Below are 20,014 nucleotides of genomic sequence, written 5' to 3' on the forward strand. Positions count from 1 at the left end.
TTCTGGAATTTTCCACCTGTTTAAAGGCACAGTCAACTTAGTGTATGTAAACTTCTGACCCATTGGAATTGTGATACAGTGAAATAATCTGTCTGTAAACAATTGTTGGAAAAATTACTTGTCATGCACAAAGTAGATGTCCTAACTCACTTGCCAAGAAATTTGTAGAGTGGTTGAAAAACGAGTCCAACCTAAGTGTATGTAAACTTCCGATTTCCACTGTACCTGTAGAACTCACAATATAATGACCTTTGAAACAACATTTACATTACATTTACATTTAAGTCATTTAGCAGACGCTCTTATCCAGAGCGACTTACAAATTGGTGCTTTCACCTTATGACATCCAGTGGAACAGTCACTTTACAATAGTGCATCTAGGTCTTTTAAGGGGGGGTGAGAAGGATTACTTTATCCTATCCTAGGTATTCCTTAAAGAGGTGGGGTTTCAGGTGTCTCCGGAAGGTGGTGATTGACTCCGCTGTCCTGGCGTCGTGAGGGAGTTTGTTCCACCATTGGGGGGCCAGAGCAGCGAACAGTTTTGACTGGGCTGAGCGGGAACTGTACTTCCTCAGTGGTAGGGAGGCGAGCAGGCCAGAGGTGGATGAACGCAGTGCCCTTGTTTGGGTGTAGGGCCTGATCAGAGCCTGGAGGTACTGAGGTGCCGTTCCCCTCACAGCTCCGTAGGCAAGCACCATGGTCTTGTAGCGGATGTGAGCTTCAACTGGAAGCCAGTGGAGAGAGCGGAGGAGCGGGGTGATGTGAGAGAACTTGGGAAGGTTGAACACCAGACGGGCTGCGGCGTTCTGGATGAGTTGTAGGGTTTAATGGCACAGGCAGGGAGCCCAGCCAACAGCGAGTTGCAGTAATCCAGACGGAGATGACAAGTGCCTGGATTAGGACCTGCGCCGCTTCCTGTGTGAGGCAGGGTCGTACTCTGCGGATGTTGTAGAGCATGAACCTACAGGAACGGGCCACCGCCTTGATGTTATTTGAGAACGACAGGGTGTTGTCCAGGATCACGCCAAGGTTCTTAGCGCTCTGGGACGAGGACACAATGGAGTTGTCAACCGTGATGGCGAGATCATGGAACGGGCAGTCCTTCCCGGGAGGAAGAGCAGCTCCGTCTTGCCGAGGTTCAGCTTGAGGTGATGATCCGTCATCCACACTGATATGTCTGCCAGACATGCAGAGATGCGATTCGCCACCTGGTCGTCAGAAGGGGGAAAGGAGAAGATTAATTGTGTGTCGTCTGCATAGCAATGATAGGAGAGACCATGTGAGGTTATGACAGAGCCAAGTGACTTGGTGTATAGCGAGAATAGGAGAGGGCCTAGAACAGAGCCCTGGGGACACCAGTGGTGAGAGCACGTGGTGAGGAGACGGATTCTCGCCACGCCACCTGGTAGGAGCGACCTGTCAGGTAGGACGCAATCCAAGCGTGGGCCGCGCCGGAGATGCCCAACTCGGAGAGGGTGGAGAGGAGGATCTGATGGTTCACAGTATCGAAGGCAGCCGATAGGTCTAGAAGGATGAGAGCAGAGGAGAGAGAGTTAGCTTTAGCAGTGCGGAGCGCCTCCGTGATACAGAGAAGAGCAGTCTCAGTTGAATGACTAGTCTTGAAACCTGACTGATTTGGATCAAGAAGGTCATTCTGAGAGAGATAGCGGGAGAGCTGGCCAAGGACGGCACGTTCAAGAGTTTTGGAGAGAAAAGAAAGAAGGGATACTGGTCTGTAGTTGTTGACATCGGAGGGATCGAGTGTAGGTTTTTTCAGAAGGGGTGCAACTCTCGCTCTCTTGAAGACGGGAGGGACGTAGCCAGCGGTCAGGGATGAGTTGATGAGCGAGGTGAGGTAAGGGAGAAGGTCACCGGAGATGGTCTGGAGAAGAGAGGAGGGATAGGGTCAAGCGGGCAGGTTGTTGGGCGGCCGGCCGTCACAAGACGCGAGATGTCATCTGGAGAGAGAGGGGAGAAAGAGGTCAGAGCACAGGGTAGGGCAGTGTGAGCAGAACCAGCGGTGTCGTTTGACTTAGCAAACGAGGATCGGATGTCGTCAACCTTCTTTTCAAAATGGTTGACGAAGTCATCTGCAGAGAGGGAGGAGGGGGGGGGGGGAGGAGGATTCAAGAGGGAGGAGAAGGTGGCAAAGAGCTTCCTAGGGTTAGAGGCAGATGCTTGGAATTTAGAGTGGTAGAAAGTGGCTTTAGCAGCAGAGACAGAGGAGGAAAATGTAGAGAGGAGGGAGTGAAAGGATGCCAGGTCCGCAGGGAGGCGAGTTTTCCTCCATTTCCGCTCGGCTGCCCGGAGCCCTGTTCTGTGAGCAACAACTGATGACATGACTTACAAACCCAAATACGGGTGCTATTTTAGTAAGATAATGACACATTGATAAGGGTAAACAATATGTAACTGCTAGTTAGCGACAAATCACACTGAGTAGTGCTTTGCCCAATCACCACAGGACATGGGCAAAGCAGCAGGCCCACTGCACCTGAACACACACAATGCTGCTTCTCTGGTCTGCACTTTGCTATTTCACCTCTGGCTGTGCTTGGAGTTGCAGACTATCCCTTTTATTATGAGAGATAAAGAGAACAGTGCTGTGCACACACCCTGCATTATCTATAGCTTTACAAAGCACCTCAGTATGTCTGGTCTGAGGGTCTTTGTGTGTACAGTTCACATGTGTGTATCTCTGTGTTTGTGTTCCTGCCGGCGCTCAGCTGCTCTCTTGTCGTCATTGCAGGCCGGTCTCCGCACACTGCATGATATTGGGCCTGAAATCCGCCGAGTCATATCATGTGACCTGCAAGACGAGGGCCTTGTCGACATTAACGCAGAAGGCGGCGAGGAGATGTACAGGGTAAATCACTGTCCCCGGTTCATTCAATAAGCGCGCTTGATTTAGCTCACCCGACACGTTCAGTGGGCAGGGTTCGCTTTTTTACAGCCAATGGAATGGTCTCGAACTCTGTTCGTGGTTGCTGGGTGCTCTAAATCAAGTGCCTATTAAAACAGGTCCTTCTTTTGGCCCGCGGTTTGGGAGGAGCTTGCTTGCCTGTTAGGGGCTGCATGTTCATGGTGTGCTTGTTAGTAGTAGGTGACGTTTGCTGAGGGAGCTAAGTTACGTAAGCTGAAACCCACCCTTGGTCGCTGTCATCAGGTTAATTGACTCCTAACTAAATGTCAAGGATGGTTACATTATCTTTAATCTTCTAGCAACCCAAAGGTTGCGTGTTCGAATCTCATCATGGACAACTTTGGCATTTGAGCTAATTAGCAACTACAGTACTTACTACTTTTTAGCTACTTAGCATGTTAGCTAATCCATTCCTTAACCTTAACCTAACGTGACTCGGGTTCACTTCCGGCTCCCTCCATTCGATACAATAACACTCATATTGCCTGTGAACCCAGAGCATGCAGATGACAGAGTTGTTCAACCCAGTGGTTTTTAAAGGCAATCCTCTTTCATAGCATGTTTAGCGCAAAAACTAAATGCACGGTTAATTTTAGTACCTTCATTATCTGTTGAACATCATTTAGTGAAGATTGGAATTAAGACCTCAATGACAAAGTGCCCTACCACCAGTACAGATCCAAAGCCAGTGGTTAAGTTTAGTCACTGTGTTTGTTATGGTCATTTGTACTGTCGGTTCTGACAGTGTTGTCTCTATAGAGGAACGGCGTGATCTTCTCCAACCACACCAATCACGTTAACGGGGACCACCGGGGTTCCGCCCACCAGACAAACGTCACTCAGCGGCCCCTCCAGGTCCCACCGCCTTCCTGCCACGCCTCCGTGGAGCCCTCCCTGGTCGGGTCTGAGGAGAGGGCAGGCGAACCCCACTGGTACAACTACTACTACCCCAAATCCCCCATATCCTCAAACGCCAACCTTAACAATGCCAACGTGCACCCTGTGCCCTCCCTGACAAACGGGGGGCAGCGCCGCTGTCTTCGCCGTGAGCACCCGTCCGCCAATGGGGCACCCTCTTCCAGCTCGCACCGCAAGATTGTTGACTTCGACACCCACACCACGGTCCAATCTGCAAGGTAATTTAAGATTATTCTTTCTTGGCTAGGTCTCTCTGGTAAAAGAGGTATCTTTTATTTATCTAGGTAAGTCAGTTAAGAACAAATTCTTATTTACAATGATGGCCAAACCCTAACCCAGATGACACTGGGCCAATTGTGCGCCGCCCTATGGGACTCCCAATCATGGCCCGGTTGTGATACAGCCTGGAATTGAACCGGGGTCTGTAGTGATGCCTCTAATGAACTAGGTGATTATTTTAGTTGTGATTTCATGTGTGATGAGCACACTGGTTACCTGCTTGCGTAATGCCTAGGAGCTGTGGAGCGCCAGTGTTGTAAAGTACTTAAGAAAAAATACTTTAAAGGACTACTTAAGTAGTTTTGGGGGGTATCTGTACTTTACTTTAATATTTATAGTTTTGAACTTTTACATTTACTTCACTACATTCCTAAAGAAAATCCTTTACTTTTTACTCCATTACCCTGGCACCCATAGAATGGATCTTTTCAGTACCGTTAATTCCTGCACCACGAGGGTCTCTATTCAATCTATCTAGCTGAAGCGTTACCGATTTGCGCAATAGAAATGTAAAAGAAATATCAGATTAGGCCGACATATTGTAGCGTTTACCGTGAACGCGGGAACATTGCCTTTCAGTTTCAATCATGCTGCAACGAGGAACTTCAGCGATACGGAATGAATAGGGCCTAAGAGCTCTTCATGTTAAAATCCTGGAATTGTGTGTATTTATCAGCAACACGCACACACACACACACTCATTCATGACCACCTGACCTCACCGCTCCCGGTTTCCTCTGTATCCATCCACCTACCTTTCTTATTCATCACCAAATCTACTCTACACACAGATGATACATAGATAGTATGTTACCTGTGGTGTTATTTCTATGATGTTTCCGCCTTTTTTTTGGTGGTCATGTTTATTGTTTCATACGTCTCGGATTATTATTTCTGTTTGTCTCACATTACGGATTGTGTCTTGTCTGTGTCATTGCATGCCCTTCTCCTCCCTTATCCCAAATGCAAATTCCCTTCACCGCCACTTGCTAGGACAGGGGGCACTACTATGAGACCTACATTAGGTATGTGTATGAAACTACTGTATCACCCCTTAACGACCCCAATCTTTCATTGGTTTATAATGAGCTGTGAGCAACACCCCCCCCCCCCCCAAAAAAAAACATGAATTATATATATATATTATATACTACTGATTACGGTTGTAAACCATTTGACGAAATCATCTGTATCTTCGTTCAAATGCAGGGCTTTAGTCTGTGATCTGTATGTACAGTTACGTCACTTTTTCCTCAATCGCCCCTCAACTTCTGGTTGAACCTTTGACCTTTTGACCTCAGGTCAGATTCAGGGGGTGTTCGTTACCCTACCGTTCGTAGAGAGGAGCCAGGGAAGACAGACAGTGATGAAGACAGGGGCTCTGGGGAATACTTCAGCGGGAAGAGTACCAGGAGGATGATATCATGTTGCACAAAGACAGGTATCACCATGGAAACCACTATGTCCTCTACTGTTCCTGCTGTTGACAAAGGTGGCTGTTGATTGACGATGTTGTTGTTCAGGATGTCCCGTAAGGAGTGTCAAGACCATCAACCGGACAGTCTCTGTGATGACCACCAGCAACCCATTTACCAGGATGGTGGGCGGTCGCCGAAGCGATGGTTTCTCCCCTCTACACCCCAGGGTGAGGTCCCTTGGTCACTGATTGGCTGATAAAGAAGACGATGTAACACTTGTAATTATGACCCAAAGCTGTAACAAACAAGGGTCTCTCTTGTGTTTGAACCTCTAGCCCTCCACAGACCCTCATTCAACTTTCATTGTCTGCGGAAACAAAGCAGTCAAGGCGATGACACCCCCTTGACCCCTTCCGTTCCCCTTCGAACAGCTCTACCCCTGCATCTGCTGCAGCAGCAGGTAGGTACCACTGAACCAAACGCACACAACCAAACTGATGTTTACCGTTATATCCACCGAAATATGCTAGACAGGACTCGCTACACGTACAATATGCACCCGTCTTCATTTAGGCAGTAGAATAAAGGTATGGTTTGACGCCCGTTAACCCCTTCATTAATCTGTTGCCAAGGTGATGGCGGTGGCTGGCCTGGACTCCAGCAGAGTCCAGCGTCTCTCTCCGTCACGCTCTCTACGCTCCTGGGCCACGCCCCCCGTCTCACCCAGCAGCAGGGACCACTCCCATTACTACACACCCCTCATCCAGGTGTGTGTGTGTGTGTGTGTGTGTGTGTGTGTGCGTGCGTTGGTGTGTGGTAAGCAATGGCTGAGTGTATTGAGAGATACTATACATGTGTGAACGTAAACGTGTGGTTTCATGTGTCTGTATTTATCCAGGTGGACTGGCGTGGGCTGAGCAGTGTGAGTAGCACCCCTGGCTCTGTGAGAAGGAGCACCTGGTACACTGACGTCCAAGAAGCCCCCCTAAGCCGTACTTACTCCCCCTTACAGCTCCAGATCCCACCAGAATATCGCAGGCAGTACCACCAGAACAGAGGCAGTGCTAACAGCCTAGTGGAGGCTGTGAGTAGCACTCACACACACACACACACACACACACACACACACACACACACACACACACACACACACACACACACACACACACACACACACACACTTTGACTGATTGAATGATACATTTTTCCCTCTAATGTTTCAGGTGTTGATTTCAGAAGGACTGGGGAAATACGCCAAGGACCCCAAGTTTGTGTCGGCGACCAAGCACGAGATCGCGGACGCCTGCGAGATGACCATCGACGAGATGGAGAGTGCCGCCAGCAACCTGCTGAACGGCAGTATGGGTAATGGGACGGGAGCAAGGGACACAGTGACTGGCACGAGCCTCATGGACCGCAATCTCGAGGACTACAGCGATGAGGAGCCGGACACGTGCGGGAAATACGAGGAGGATCTGACTGATGAGATGATATGCATCAGCACCCTATAGCAGTCACTCACACTAGACACAGGCTGCGTCTGACATGGCACCCTATTCCCTATAGTGTGCTTCTAGTGCACTATATAGGGAGCGATGTGCCTTTTGGATGCAGCCAACAACCATACAAACAAACAAACAAACAAGAGAACAAAGTGCCTTTCTTTCTGTGGAATGAATGGATGGATGAAAACACTGCCAGCTGGAGAGGAGTGGAGGGATGGAGTGGCACGCCAAAGATCCAACTTCAGAGGAGTCCCGCCCCTTCCTCTCCGTCTGTTTTGCAGCACCCAATGAAACAGAGAGTGAAATATAAGAGGGGGTTGTCCCAAAGGGGATGCAGTAACGTTGGGTTTCCTCCTCAACGACTTCATACAGAAATCACATATCAGTGAAATGAAGTTCCAGTCCTCAGCCATATCCCCCCTCCTGCCTCCCGTTCGCCTTACCGTCCGCACAAAGACACCAAGAGTAGTCAATCATAGATGGAGAGTAGCGGCCATTTTACAGACCGCATTTTGAAACTGTGAACAACCAACATGAGAAAACGGTGTATTCCAATATCACACTCACTCCTGCCCAACCAATCACTCTTCAGGGATGACTTAGCAGCCATAATATTTTAATGAAAGGACAATCTATTAAATTGTAGGTGTATTTTAAACCCTCTAAGAGAAATATATTATTTGAAAGAGATGCTTTATATGTAGTTATTTATGGATTGTTACAGGTATAACATATTCCCCATGCCTATGAAATAGATAAGTATTGTTTTATTTGGAATGAATATGAAATTATATTTTATTATGTTTAGCCTTTTTTTCTCACTACTTTTAAGGGGAATCATGTTGATTTAGAATTAATATGACGTCAGAGGTACTTTATCTCAAGTGCGCGTAGTTTGTTTCTACAGAAGTAAGGTTTGCCATTTACCAGCTTAGCTCACTGCCAACAGAAAATAACTAGTAACGCCAGGTTAGTGGGTTTGATTCCCAGGATCACCCATATGTAAAATGTATACACGCAATGACTAAGACGCTTTGGATAAAAGCGGCTTCTGAAGGGCATACATAAGGACGACTCGGTACTATCATGGAAATGTGTTTCTGTCCTCCCAACCTATAATGTGCAACAAAAGTGCTCTTTCAAAAAGAAACACCAAAAAAGGGAAAAGATGCTTTAAAAAGACACAGCTATTGCCAATAAAGCTGTACGATTCTAATGCGTTTTTCCCAAACGTGTCAACATAAACACCGGGTCACGTCAGGGATCTTTGTGAAATGGCGTCCCGAAATGTAAATTCCTTGCCAATGGAATATTGTTTTCAACTACCAGCTTTCTCTCGACACAGAACGCTCTCAGTTCAACACATGAATGGTGGAGGGCATTTTAAGATGGCCGCCAATAGTGATGGCCACTCTGTGGGTGTTTTGACTAATGGGGTTTAAATCCTGACATAGTGGTAACAACACCCACTGCATTAGAAGTTATATCACTGGTTCAAGTATATTTCAAATGTAATTAAGATGGTGAGACTGTACATTTCCCTGTTTGTCTTTACTGAGACTTTTGAATCAGTGACCTGCCAAGTGACACGTGACGGTATATTTCACTAAATTAAAACCCATCTTTATTTATACTGTATGCCAATGATTGAAAAAAAAAGACAACCTTGAAACAGAAAAAGGTTTGTTATACAATTTGTGCAATTCACAGCTTTATTTTTTCAGACTACTTCTGTTTTAAAGATGCATTGAAATGTTGATGGTAATGTTAAACCCTGTACAGAATGTGTAAATGAAGGTTAAAATGATTCACTGTACTTGAGGATTTCTATCCGCTAACATTACAGCTAATTCCACTTAGTAGCAAATTAGTTTTACCTAAAAATGTAGTTTAACATTTAATTATTATTTTTTTTTACATTCACGTTAGTCTCTTGAATATTTGCCTGGAAATACAATGGACTGCTGATGATTTTGTAATGTTCACAACTGAATAAACTCCATGGCACTGAATGCCTCCAGAGGACAGCATCTGTGCTCTACGTACTCAGCCGGCAGGAATTTGAAAAAGAATCAAATCTTACAAAGATTTCTAAAGAATATTATTTTCACAATCACAGCGGTTCTTGAGTCTGCGCTAAAATCGGTGTGCAAAGTGTTCGTGTAAAGGCTTAGAGTCAATCAGCTCAACGGCTCCACTCAATCAGATCCACTTTACCCGACATCCGCAAAGTGGTTGCTTTGACGATGTTGGAGGTGGAACTGTGGACTTAGAAGTCACATTGTTAAGGCTAGCATGAACATAAGGGTTAATACTATGCAAGCGTATGAGAATACTACTGTAACATATTATTGCAGCTCTGCTCAAATTAAGCGATAAGGCACAAGGGGGTGTGGTATGTGGCCAATATACCACGGCTAAGGGATGTTCTTATGCATGACGCAACGTGGTGTACCTGGACACAGCCTTTAGCCGTGGCATATTGGCCATAAAACACAAACCCCAGAGGTCCCTTATTGCTATTATAAACTGGCTATGAACGTAATTAGAGCAGTACAAATAAATGTTTTGTCATACCTGTGGTATACGGTCTGATATACCACGGCTGTCAGCCAATTTGCTTTCAGGGCTCGAACCACCCAGTTTATAATAATCAATAGATTACCATAAAATGTATCATACCAAACATACTTCATTTCAGGCACTTCAAATCAAGACAACATACGTCAAAGACACTTTCATGATTGGCAAGGCAACTCAGGCGACTATCAAAAGCTTAAATCCTTCATATAAATCATCTTCATATAATTGTAAACATAAATGTAAGAATTAATAACCAGAGATCTTGATCAAATCACATCAGAAACTCACTGGGCAATGAGTTAGTCTTTCAAAGGTTGATTAATGTTTCTGAATTCATCTAAATGTTTACCACATAGAAATTGAATTATTTACTTCATTTATTATTCATACGAAATGTCAACAGTGCAGTTAAACGGACGTCCCAGCTCTCATTGTAAATGAAGAGAGAGGTTGGACAGAAAACTGCATTATCAGGAAAGTAGGAAACACTGCAATCCAAAGTGATTCTCGGGGTTGTAGTTTCTGCTGGTTAGCATGCCGTGGCACTTTATTGACTACCAAGGGAGTCTACTACATCTTCATGATGCGGAGTATTAAATATCAAACAAAAAAAGCAGCTGCCACTGAGACCCTTGAAGGTACAAGCTCTACCAGAATTTTACACCAATGGACGGGTTAGATAATGGAAGGCTTATATGTACTTTTTACGCTACTGTTTTTCTTTACATATATCAAATCGTTTAAAAAACAAAAGAGAAACTTTGACGGTAAAGACCGACGGATGTGTACATGAATAACTAGCATCCACCTCTGGCTGTTCAGGCCCTTAGGAGATGGTGACGCTTCTGTGTGAAGCTCATCGCTGGGTCTCTAGAGATCCAGGCTGGTACACAGGCACCCCGGGGTCGCCGAGCGCCGGTCGCCCTCTGATGATGTCAGCAGCCTTCTCCGCGATCATAATGGTGGGGGCGTTGAGGTTGCCACTGACGACGCTGGGCATGATGGAGGCGTCGACCACACGGAGGCCCTCGAGGCCCAGCACGCGCGTCTCTGGGTCCACCACCGCCATTGGGTCAGATGGAGAACCCATCTTACACGTGCAGGACGGATGGTAGGCGCTGTCTGCCTTGTGACGCACAAACGCATCAATCTCGGCGTCTGACTGACACTCAGGCCCTGGCTGTACCTCGGGCCCCCGGAATGGGTCGAAGGCCTTCTGGGCAAAGATCTCCCGAGAAAGCTTGACACACTCCCTGAACTCCAATACATCAGTGTCTGAGGCAGAGAGGGGAGACACACAAGTCATCAACCACACAGGGCCTGTTTCCCAGAACCAGATTAAGACTACACCTGGACTAAATAGCAGAGGCATTTTCAGTTTAGGAATAGCCTTAATCTGGGTCTGGGAAACAATCCATTCAGAGAATTTTGTTAGGCATGGTCTGGTGACAGCATACAAGGCAGAACATACCTGTTGAGAGGTAGTTGGGCTGGATGATTGGGTGATCTAGAGGGCTGGCGCTCTTCAGCTTTAACCATCCAATACTAGTACTTCTCATTGGTCCCACGTGAACCTGTCACATCAAAACGGGCCAATCGGTGTCCAGTATCAACATTAGTTCATATTTCATTAGGTAAAAAGGCATAGGAAAAAGGTTCAATAAAATGCAAGTCCTGGTGATAAAGTGCTTGCAAAATTTTTCGCACAGTTCAAATCGATACCACAAGTGTGAATGCATCTCTGAGAATGCACTACGTGTGTGCAGGTGTGAGTGGGAAACACCTTTCACAACATGCAGAGCCTTGGATGAGTCAGAGCATGGACATAAAGAGGGTGTTCAGCATGGAGAGATTTATCGGGTTTAAGGACACACACACACCCCCACAGACATGTCCAAAAACACACACCCCCACGCACAGCTTACCTGGTAAGCTTCTATCTTGGAGGCGACGCGGCCGTGGTCGATGACCTGCGAGGGCAGGAAGTGGAACTGGATGTCGGGGTGGGCCACGCCCCCTCTGCTCCGGATGAAGCCCCCGCTCTCCAGGTGGGCCGTGGCCCCGTATCCTGGGAGGCAGGTGCCATGGTTACCGGGTTAAATCATTTGGATGACAGACGCAATTCTCGTGAAATGACATTCTCACAAAATAAAAACGAGCCATCAGAACCGTTTACCCTGTGCACTTGTTTGACCTGTGCACCTTTGCTGTACTTGTTTGTTATACCTGTATATTGGAGGAGCCACTCCAGGCCAATCTTGACCATGTGGAAAGGCTTCTGGGCCTTGTATAGGGTGATGGGCTGAGAGCACTGCTGCTGAACATACAGCTCCAGGTGGTCCTGAAGATTACTGCCCACTCCTACAGATAGGAACGCACACACACACCAACATTATGTAAGGACATATAAAAAACACACGAAAAAAAACAGTACTACTCTCCACACACCCTTGTATATGTAATCATTAGTGAATGTCCTTGAGCTTTGCTACAGCTGCTATATATATATATATATATATAAAACTGTTCGCTGCTCTGGCCCCCCAATGGTGGAACAAACTCCCTCACGACGCCAGGACAGCGGAGTCAATCACCACCTTCCGGAGACACCTGAAACCCCACCTCTTTCAGGAATACCTAGGATAGGATAAAGTAATCCTTCTCACCCCCCCCCCCTTAAAAGATTTAGATGCACTATTGTAAAGTGGCTGTTCCACTGGATGTCTTAAGGTGAACGCACCAATTTGTAAGTCGCTCTGGATAAGAGCGTCTGCTAAATGACTTAAATGTAAATGCTATAATGCATTTCACTGGCTCATTATTATTTGTATATAACTAACTGACTTCTCTGGAAACTTGCCTCAATGGGAATGTCTTACTATGAAACCTAACCGGCTTTAGCTGTCAAAGCAAATGTTATCGGTCACATACACACGGTTAGCAGATGTTAAAGCGAGTGTAGCGAAATGCTCGTGCTTCTGGTTCTGACAGCGCAGTAACATCTAACAAGTAAATCTAACAATTCCCCAACAACTACCTAATACACACATATCCAAAAGGGGTGAACGAGAATATGTACATATAAATATATGGATAAGCGATAGCCGAGCTGCATAGGCAAGGTGCAATAGATGGTATAAAATACAGTATATACATATGATATGAGTAATGTAAGATATGGAAACATTATTAAAGTGGTATTGTTTAAAGTGACTAGTGATCTATTTGTTAAAATGACCAGTGATTGAGTCTCCATGTAGGCAGCAGCCTCTGAGTTAGTGATGGCTGTTTAACAGTCTGATGGCCTTGAGATAGAAGCTGTTCTTCAGTCTCGGTCCCAGCTATGATGCACCTGTACTGACCTCACCTTCTGGATGATAGCGGGGTGAACAGGCAGTGGCTTGGGTGGTTGTTGTCTTTGATGATCTTTTTGGCCTTCCTGTGACATCGGATGCTATAGGTGTCATGGAGGGCAGGTAGTTTGCCCCTGGTGATGCGTTGTGCAGACCGCACCACCTTCTGGAGAGTCTTGCGGTTGAGGGCAGAGAAGTTACCGTACCAGGCTGTGATACAGCCTGACAGGATGCTCTCGATTATAGATTTGTAAAAGTTTGTCAGGGTTTTGGGTGACAAGCCAAATTTCTTCAGCCTCCTGAGGTTGAAGAGGCACAGTTGCGCCTTCTTCACCACAGTATCTGTGTGCGTGAACCATTTCAGTTTTTCGTTGATGTGTACGCCGAGGAACTTAAAACGTTCCACTTTTTCCACTGCTGTCCCTTCGATGTGGATAGGGGGTGGTCCCTCCGCTGTTTCCTGAAGTCCACAATCATCTCCTTTGTTTTGTTGACGTTGAGTGAGAGGTTATTTTCCCGACACCACACTCCGAGGGCCCTCATCTTCTCCCTATAGGCTGTCTCGTCGTTGTTGGTAATCAAGCCCACTACTGTTGTGTCGTCTGCAAACTTGATGACTGAGTTGGAGGCGTGCATGGCCATGCAGTCATGGGTGAACAGGGAGTACAGGAAGGGGCTGAGCACGCACCCTTGTGGGGCCCCAGTGTTGAGGGTCAGCGAAGTGGAAATATTTCTTACCTTCACCACCTGGGGGCGGCCCGTCAGGAAGTCCAGGACCCAATTGCGCAGGGCGGGGTTGAGGCCCAGGGCCTCCAGCTTGATGATGAGATTGGAGGGTACTATGGTGTTGAATGCTGAGCTGTAGTCAATGAACAGCATTCTTACATAGGTATTCCTCTTGTCCAGATGGGATAGGGCAGTGTGCAGGCGATCGCATCGTATTGTTCTTTAGTCGTAGTGTACTTAGTTTAAATTTGTTTCTGTTCTTGTCCATTAGTGTTCTGTATTTTCTCATGTTCTATGTTTTGTGTGGACCCCAGAAAGAATAGCTGCTGCTTTTTCAACAGCCAATGGAAACACACACACACTGTGTTGATCATTTATCCTGATTGCCTAGTCCCCTTTACTCCTACCTACAGTGCATTTGGAAAGTATTCCAGACCCCTTCCCTTTTTCCAGTTTGTTATGTTACAGCCTTATTCTAAAATGGATGAAATATTTATTTTTTCCTCAGTCTACACACAATACCCCATAATGACAAAGCAAAAACAGGTTCATTTTTTTGCGAATGCATTAAAAATAAACAGAAATACCTTATTTACATAAGTATTCAGACCTTTTGCTATGAGAGTTGAAATTGAGCTCAGGTGCATCCTGTTTCCATTGAGCATTCCTGAGACGTTTCTACAACTTGATTGGAGTCCACCTGTGGTAAATTTAATTGGACATGATATGGAAAGGCACACAGCTGTCTATAAGGTCCCACAGTTGACAGTGCATGTCAGAGCAAACACCAAGCCAGGAGGTCGAAGGAATTGTGCGTAGAGCTCCAAGACAGGACTGTGTCGTGGCACATACCTGGGGAAGGGTACCAAAACATCTCTGCCGCATCAAAGGTCCCCAAGAACACAGTGGCCTCTGTCATTCTTAAATGGAAGAAGTTTGGAACCACCAAGACTCTTCCTAGAGCTGGCTGCCCGGCTAAACTGAGTAATCGGGGGAGAAGGGCCGTGGTCAGGGAGTTCAGAGCTCCTCTGTGGAGATGGGAGAACCTTGCAGAAGGACAACCATCTCTGCAGCACTCCACCAACCAGGCCTTTATGGTAGAGTGGCCAGACGGAAGCCACTCCTCAGTAAAAGGCACATGACAGCCTGATCTTGATAAACAAGATTTTCTGGTCTGATGAAACCAATATTGAACTCTTTGGCCTGAATGCCAAGCGTCATGCCTTTGAGGAAACCTGGAATCATCCCTACGGGGAAGCATGGTGGTGGCAGCATCATGCTGTGGGGATGTTTTTCAGCGGCAGAAACTGGGAAACTAGTCAGGATCGAAGGCAAGATGAAAGGAGCAAAGTACAGAGAGATCCATGATGAAAACCTGCTCCAGAACGCTCAGGACCTCCGACTGGTGCAAAGATTCACCTTCCAACAGGACAACGACCCTAAGCACTCAGCTAAGACATTGCAGAAGAAGCTTTGGGACAAGTCTCTGCATGTCCTTGTGTGGCCCAGCCAGATCCCGGACTTGAACCCGATCGAACATCTCTGGAGAGACCTGAAAATAGCTGTGAAGCGACGCTCCCCATCCATCCTGACAGTACTTGAAAGGATCTGCAGAGAAGAATGGGAAAACCTCCCCAAATAAAGATGTGCCAAGCTTGCAGTGTCATACCCAAGAAGACTTGATGCTGTAATTTTTTTAAAATCATCAATTTTAGAATAAGGCTGTAACGTAACAAAATGAGGAAAAAGTCAAAGGGTCTGAATACTTTCCTAATGCACTGCACATGTATAAATTACCTCAACTAACTTGTACATTGACTCAGTATCGTTACTCCTTGTATATACATTTACATTTAAGTCATTTAGCAGACGCTCTTATCCAGAGCGACTTACAAATTGGTGCGTTCACCTTAAGACATCCAGTGGAACAGCCACTTTACAATAGTGCATCTAAATCTTTTAAGGGGGGGGGGGTGAGAAGGATTACTTTATCCTATCCTAGGTATTCCTGAAAGAGGTGGGGTTTCAGGTGTCTCCGGAAGGTGGTGATTGACTCCGCTGTCCTGGCGTCGTGAGGGAGTTTGTTCCACCATTGGGGGCCAGAGCATATATATAGCTTTGTTATTGTTATTTATTGTGTTACTAATATTATTTGCACATTTTCTCTCTTCATTGTTGTTTAAGGGCTCGTAAGTAAGCATTTCACGGTCAACTCTACACCGGTTTTACTTGGCACATGTGACAAATAAAATGTTATTTGATTTGAAGACAATGGGGGTAAGGTGGGGTCTTTAGGTCACCTGGTAGATGCTGGACCACAGGGATGTCTAGCTGTTTCAGGTCATCAGCGTTGCCCACCCCGGACAGCATGAGAAGCTGTGGGGAGTTGATGGCCCCACCACTGAGAATTACCTCCTTTTCAGCAAAAACCTGAGAGAGAGAGAGAGAAGAGATGAATAGAGAGATATGTGAGGGGATATAGGCTGTTGAATTTCCCAAAGACCTACCTGCTTCTTCTCCCCGTTCTGAGTGTACTCCACGCCCACAGCTCTCCTCCCATCAAACAGGATCCTGGTGGTCAGACATTGCACCTCTGTCCTCAGGTTGGCTCGGGTAAGGACCGGTCGCAAGTACGCACTGGCTGTGCTCCACCTCTTACCTTGGGGATTGGGGGGGGGGGGTAAGAGAAAGAGGGGGATGAGAAGATGATAAGTCCGTTTATAATGCAGTTCCCTACTTTTACTTGTACAGATACAGACGTCTGCATACACTGCGTATAAACATTAAGAACAACTTCCGAATATTGAGTTGTACCCCCTTATGCCCTCAGTACGGCCTCAATTCCTCGGGCATGGACTCTACAAGGTGTCGAAAGCATTCCACATGTTGACTACAATGATTCCCACAGTTGTGTCCTGTTGGCTGGATGTCCTTTGGGTGGTGGACTATTCTTGATACACACAGGAAACTGTTGAGCCTGAAAAACTGAGCAGCGGTGCAGTTGTTGACACAAACAGGTGTGTCTGGCACCTACCACCTTACCCCGTTCAAAGGCACTTAAATATTTTCTCTTGCCCATTCACCCTCTGAATGGCACACACACAATCCATGTCTCAATTGTCTCAAAGCTTAAAAAACATTATTTAACCTGCCCTCCCCCTTCATCTCGACTGATTGAAGTGGATTTAACAAGTGACATCAATACGGGATCATAGCTCCCCCCTGAATTCACCGGGTCAATCTGTCATGGAAAGAGCAGGTGTTCCTAATGTTTTGTACACTCAGTGTATGTGCGCATATCTTTAATTCATCCCCTACCTTCATAGATGGTCATGTCCATCCAGCCCAAGCCCTCCTGCTGAAAGCCGTTCATGTCGTTAGTGAAGGGGTACCCAGCCTGCTGGCCAGCCTCTATGAAGGCCCGGTGTAGAGGGTGGTTCGTCTTCCCCCGGGTCACGTGCAGGGGCCCGCTGCCTCCCCGGTAGCGGTCGCCTCCCAGCTCGTGGCACTGGGCCTTGCGGAAGTAGGGCAGGCAGTGGTCGTAGTCCCAGCCCTCCGCCCCCTCCCTCTGCCAGCGGTTGTAGTCCTCACCGTGGCCCCGGATGTACACCATGGCGTTGAGAGAGGAGGAGCCACCCCACACCCTGCCACGGGGCCAGTACATCACCCGGTTGTTCACGTGCTCCTGGGGCAGGGTGTGGTAGAACCAGTTGACCTTGTCATCACACAGGTTGTAGGTGAGGGCGGCCGGCATGTGGATCTTCCAGGAGAGACGGACGTTGCCCAGGGTCCTGTCCTTAGGGCCGGCCTCCAGCAGGAGCACCGACTCCTGGGGATCCTCAGTGAGACGGTTGGCCAGGACGCAGCCCGCCGAGCCAGCGCCCACGATGACATAGTTGAAGGACGGGGTGCTGGATTTGGCTGCTGTGGTGCTGTACCTGGGAGAGGGGTCCCAGTCCCTCCTTCTGTTCAGGGCATTGGGGGACCCTCTTAACCAGGCTGACACACACCTGCCCACTCCCATCCCCATATTGAACCCAACTTTGCCTGAAGCAGCTGCAGAGAGCATCCTGATGGCTCTGATGGCACACCTGCACAATAAAATACATCACGAATAAATAAGAAATATTACATGTTTTTTTTGTGTGTGTAGAAAAAAAATAACAGATGATTTCAAGCAAATCACTTCCGATGTCAATGATATTATGTAAACGCTTGGAAAACAGAAGATTAGTGAAACAAATATTGTAAAAAAAACAGCACAACTCAAAGTCCATGCACTGCCTGTCACATGATGCGCACAAGTTTGAGATTCTAGGAACAACATGACAAAATGAAAACATGATACAGTACCCTACTTGTATCATATTGCTAGTCTAGTTGAATAATGTATGGGCTTTACGGACTATACTGGGAGGGGCTATAGATAGGAATTAACGCCTTCCTTCTCGAGTTTCAGTTTCAACATAGCAAATAACTTTCATCTCTCTCAAAAAAAGAGAAATGTTTGCAACATCAACTATATTTTTTTGCAATAACGTTTTTTGTACGCGTCAATAAAAACATGTGTATGCTAGATGCAGGCAATAAGACGATATAAAACTTGAGTGGGGTCACAGCAATTCAGAAAACGGCGAATAAGTTTGCGAACTGTGGTTGTGGTTGACACAAAGTGTCATTAAACTTCGCCCACTTTATTTGGTTAAACATGGAAATAACGGGAGGAAAAAACGGCTTTACTTACGGTTATACTTGATCGCATCGACCTATATCTTCCAAAACTGTCACAATCTGCAGAGATAAGAGGGCGGAGTTGACGGTCTGCTGGCCACCGGGTGCTGGATTGGCTTGCAATGCACCCCGGGAACAGCAAAGTGGTAACAGTCCTACAATGATCTGGCCTACCCAACAACATATATAACACCTCAAATCAAATCAAAGTTTATTTGACACGTGCGAAAAGGGGTTGTAGACCTTACAGTGAAATGCTTACTTACAGGCAGTGCAATTTTTAAGTAAAAGAAAAGGTATTAGGTGAACAAGTATAGAAATAAAAACAACAGTAAAAAAGACTGAAAAATAACAGTAGCGAGGCTATATACAGTAGCAAGGCTATAACAGCTGCAAGGCTATATACAGTTGCAAGGCTATATACAGGCACCAGTTAGTCGGGCTGATTGAGGTAGTATGTACATGTAGGTATTGCTAAAGTGACTATGCTTACATGATAACAGAGAGTAGCAGTAGCATAAAAGAGGGGTTGAGGGGGGGGGGGTAGCCATTTGATTACCTGTTCAGGATTCTTATGGCTTGGGGGTAAAAACAGTTGAGAAGCCTTTTGGTGCTAGACTTGGTGTTCCTGTACCGCTTGCCGTGCGGTAGTAGCGAGAACAGTTTATGACTGGGGTGGCTGTGTCTTTGACCATTTTTAGGGCCTTTCTCTGACACCGCCTGGTATAGAGGTCCTGGATGGCAGGTACAGTGATGTACTGGGCCGTACGCACTACCCTCTGTAGTGCCTTGCGGTCGGAGGCCGAGCAGTTGCAGTACCAGGCAGTGATGCAACCATGCTCTCGATGTTGCAGCTGTAGAACATTTTGAGGATCTGAGGACCCATGCCAAATATTTTTAGTTCCTGAGGGGGAATAGGCTTTGTCATGCCTTCTTCACGACTATCTTAGTGTGATTGGACCATTCTAGTTTGTTGGTGATGTGGACACCAAGGAACTTAAAAGCTCTCAACCTGCTCCACTACAGCCCCGTCGATGAGAATGTGGGCATGCTCGGTCCTCCTTTCCATGTAGGCCACAATCATCTGGATTGCTAATGTTGTGTATTGGCCATTGAGAGGCTTTGAAGCCATCGGTTGGCCATATTGCACTCCCTAGTAGGAGCGGTCCGCCATTGGAATGAATGGAATTTTACAGTATTTCAATTAAACGTTTCAAGGACAAAATTACATGTATTTAAATGTGCGTTCATAAATCCACTCTGGAGTGCTAGAGTGCACACAGAGTGCACTCTGGGTATTCATAAATTCAGAGCGTTGGTAGAATGTCCATTCATAAATTCAGAGCGTTTGGCTCCCGGTGGGTTCAGAACACACACTGGATTCTCTGGTCGAGTAGTAGGGTTGATCAGAGCGTTCTGACCTCCCAACTGCAGTCAAGCACCCAACCTAACTGGCTAACGTTGGCTAGATTGCTAGCTACTTCCAGACACAAATGAGAGAACACCTCACTCTGATAATTTTACTCGCCCCAGCAGAGCTGGTTAGGCTTTTTTCGTGTTATCCAGAGCATTGGTGAA

At 46.6% G+C, this 20,014-nt stretch overlaps 2 protein-coding genes across 2 annotated transcripts in view; one reads left to right on the plus strand and one right to left on the minus strand.

Moving 5' to 3' along the window:
• The window catches only part of LOC115131954 (voltage-dependent L-type calcium channel subunit alpha-1D-like), a 53,009-nt gene extending 43,954 nt beyond the window's left edge, over positions 1–9,055 (plus strand). Inside the window, 9 exon segments of the mRNA XM_029664072.2 lie at positions 2,750–2,866; positions 3,683–4,059; positions 5,422–5,519; positions 5,522–5,561; positions 5,644–5,765; positions 5,874–5,998; positions 6,171–6,305; positions 6,437–6,622; positions 6,762–9,055. Of these exon segments, the coding sequence (XP_029519932.2) occupies positions 2,750–2,866; positions 3,683–4,059; positions 5,422–5,519; positions 5,522–5,561; positions 5,644–5,765; positions 5,874–5,998; positions 6,171–6,305; positions 6,437–6,622; positions 6,762–7,049 (1,488 nt within the window). The 3' untranslated portion in view covers positions 7,050–9,055.
• On the minus strand, positions 8,722–18,582 carry chdh (choline dehydrogenase). Its single transcript, XM_029664073.2, has 8 exons — positions 18,450–18,582; positions 17,024–17,796; positions 16,213–16,364; positions 16,006–16,135; positions 11,853–11,987; positions 11,552–11,694; positions 11,098–11,200; positions 8,722–10,901 (listed from the first exon to the last, which is right to left on the minus strand). The coding sequence occupies exons 2-8, from the start codon at positions 17,772–17,774 to the stop codon at positions 10,483–10,485; spliced, it is 1,833 nt and encodes a 610-aa protein (XP_029519933.1). The 5' UTR covers positions 17,775–17,796; positions 18,450–18,582; the 3' UTR covers positions 8,722–10,482.
• Between the last annotated feature and the right edge of the window lie 1,432 nt (positions 18,583–20,014).

This window comes from Oncorhynchus nerka, linkage group LG7 (assembly GCF_034236695.1).
Source record: "Oncorhynchus nerka isolate Pitt River linkage group LG7, Oner_Uvic_2.0, whole genome shotgun sequence".
Taxonomy (NCBI): Eukaryota; Metazoa; Chordata; class Actinopteri; order Salmoniformes; family Salmonidae; genus Oncorhynchus; species Oncorhynchus nerka.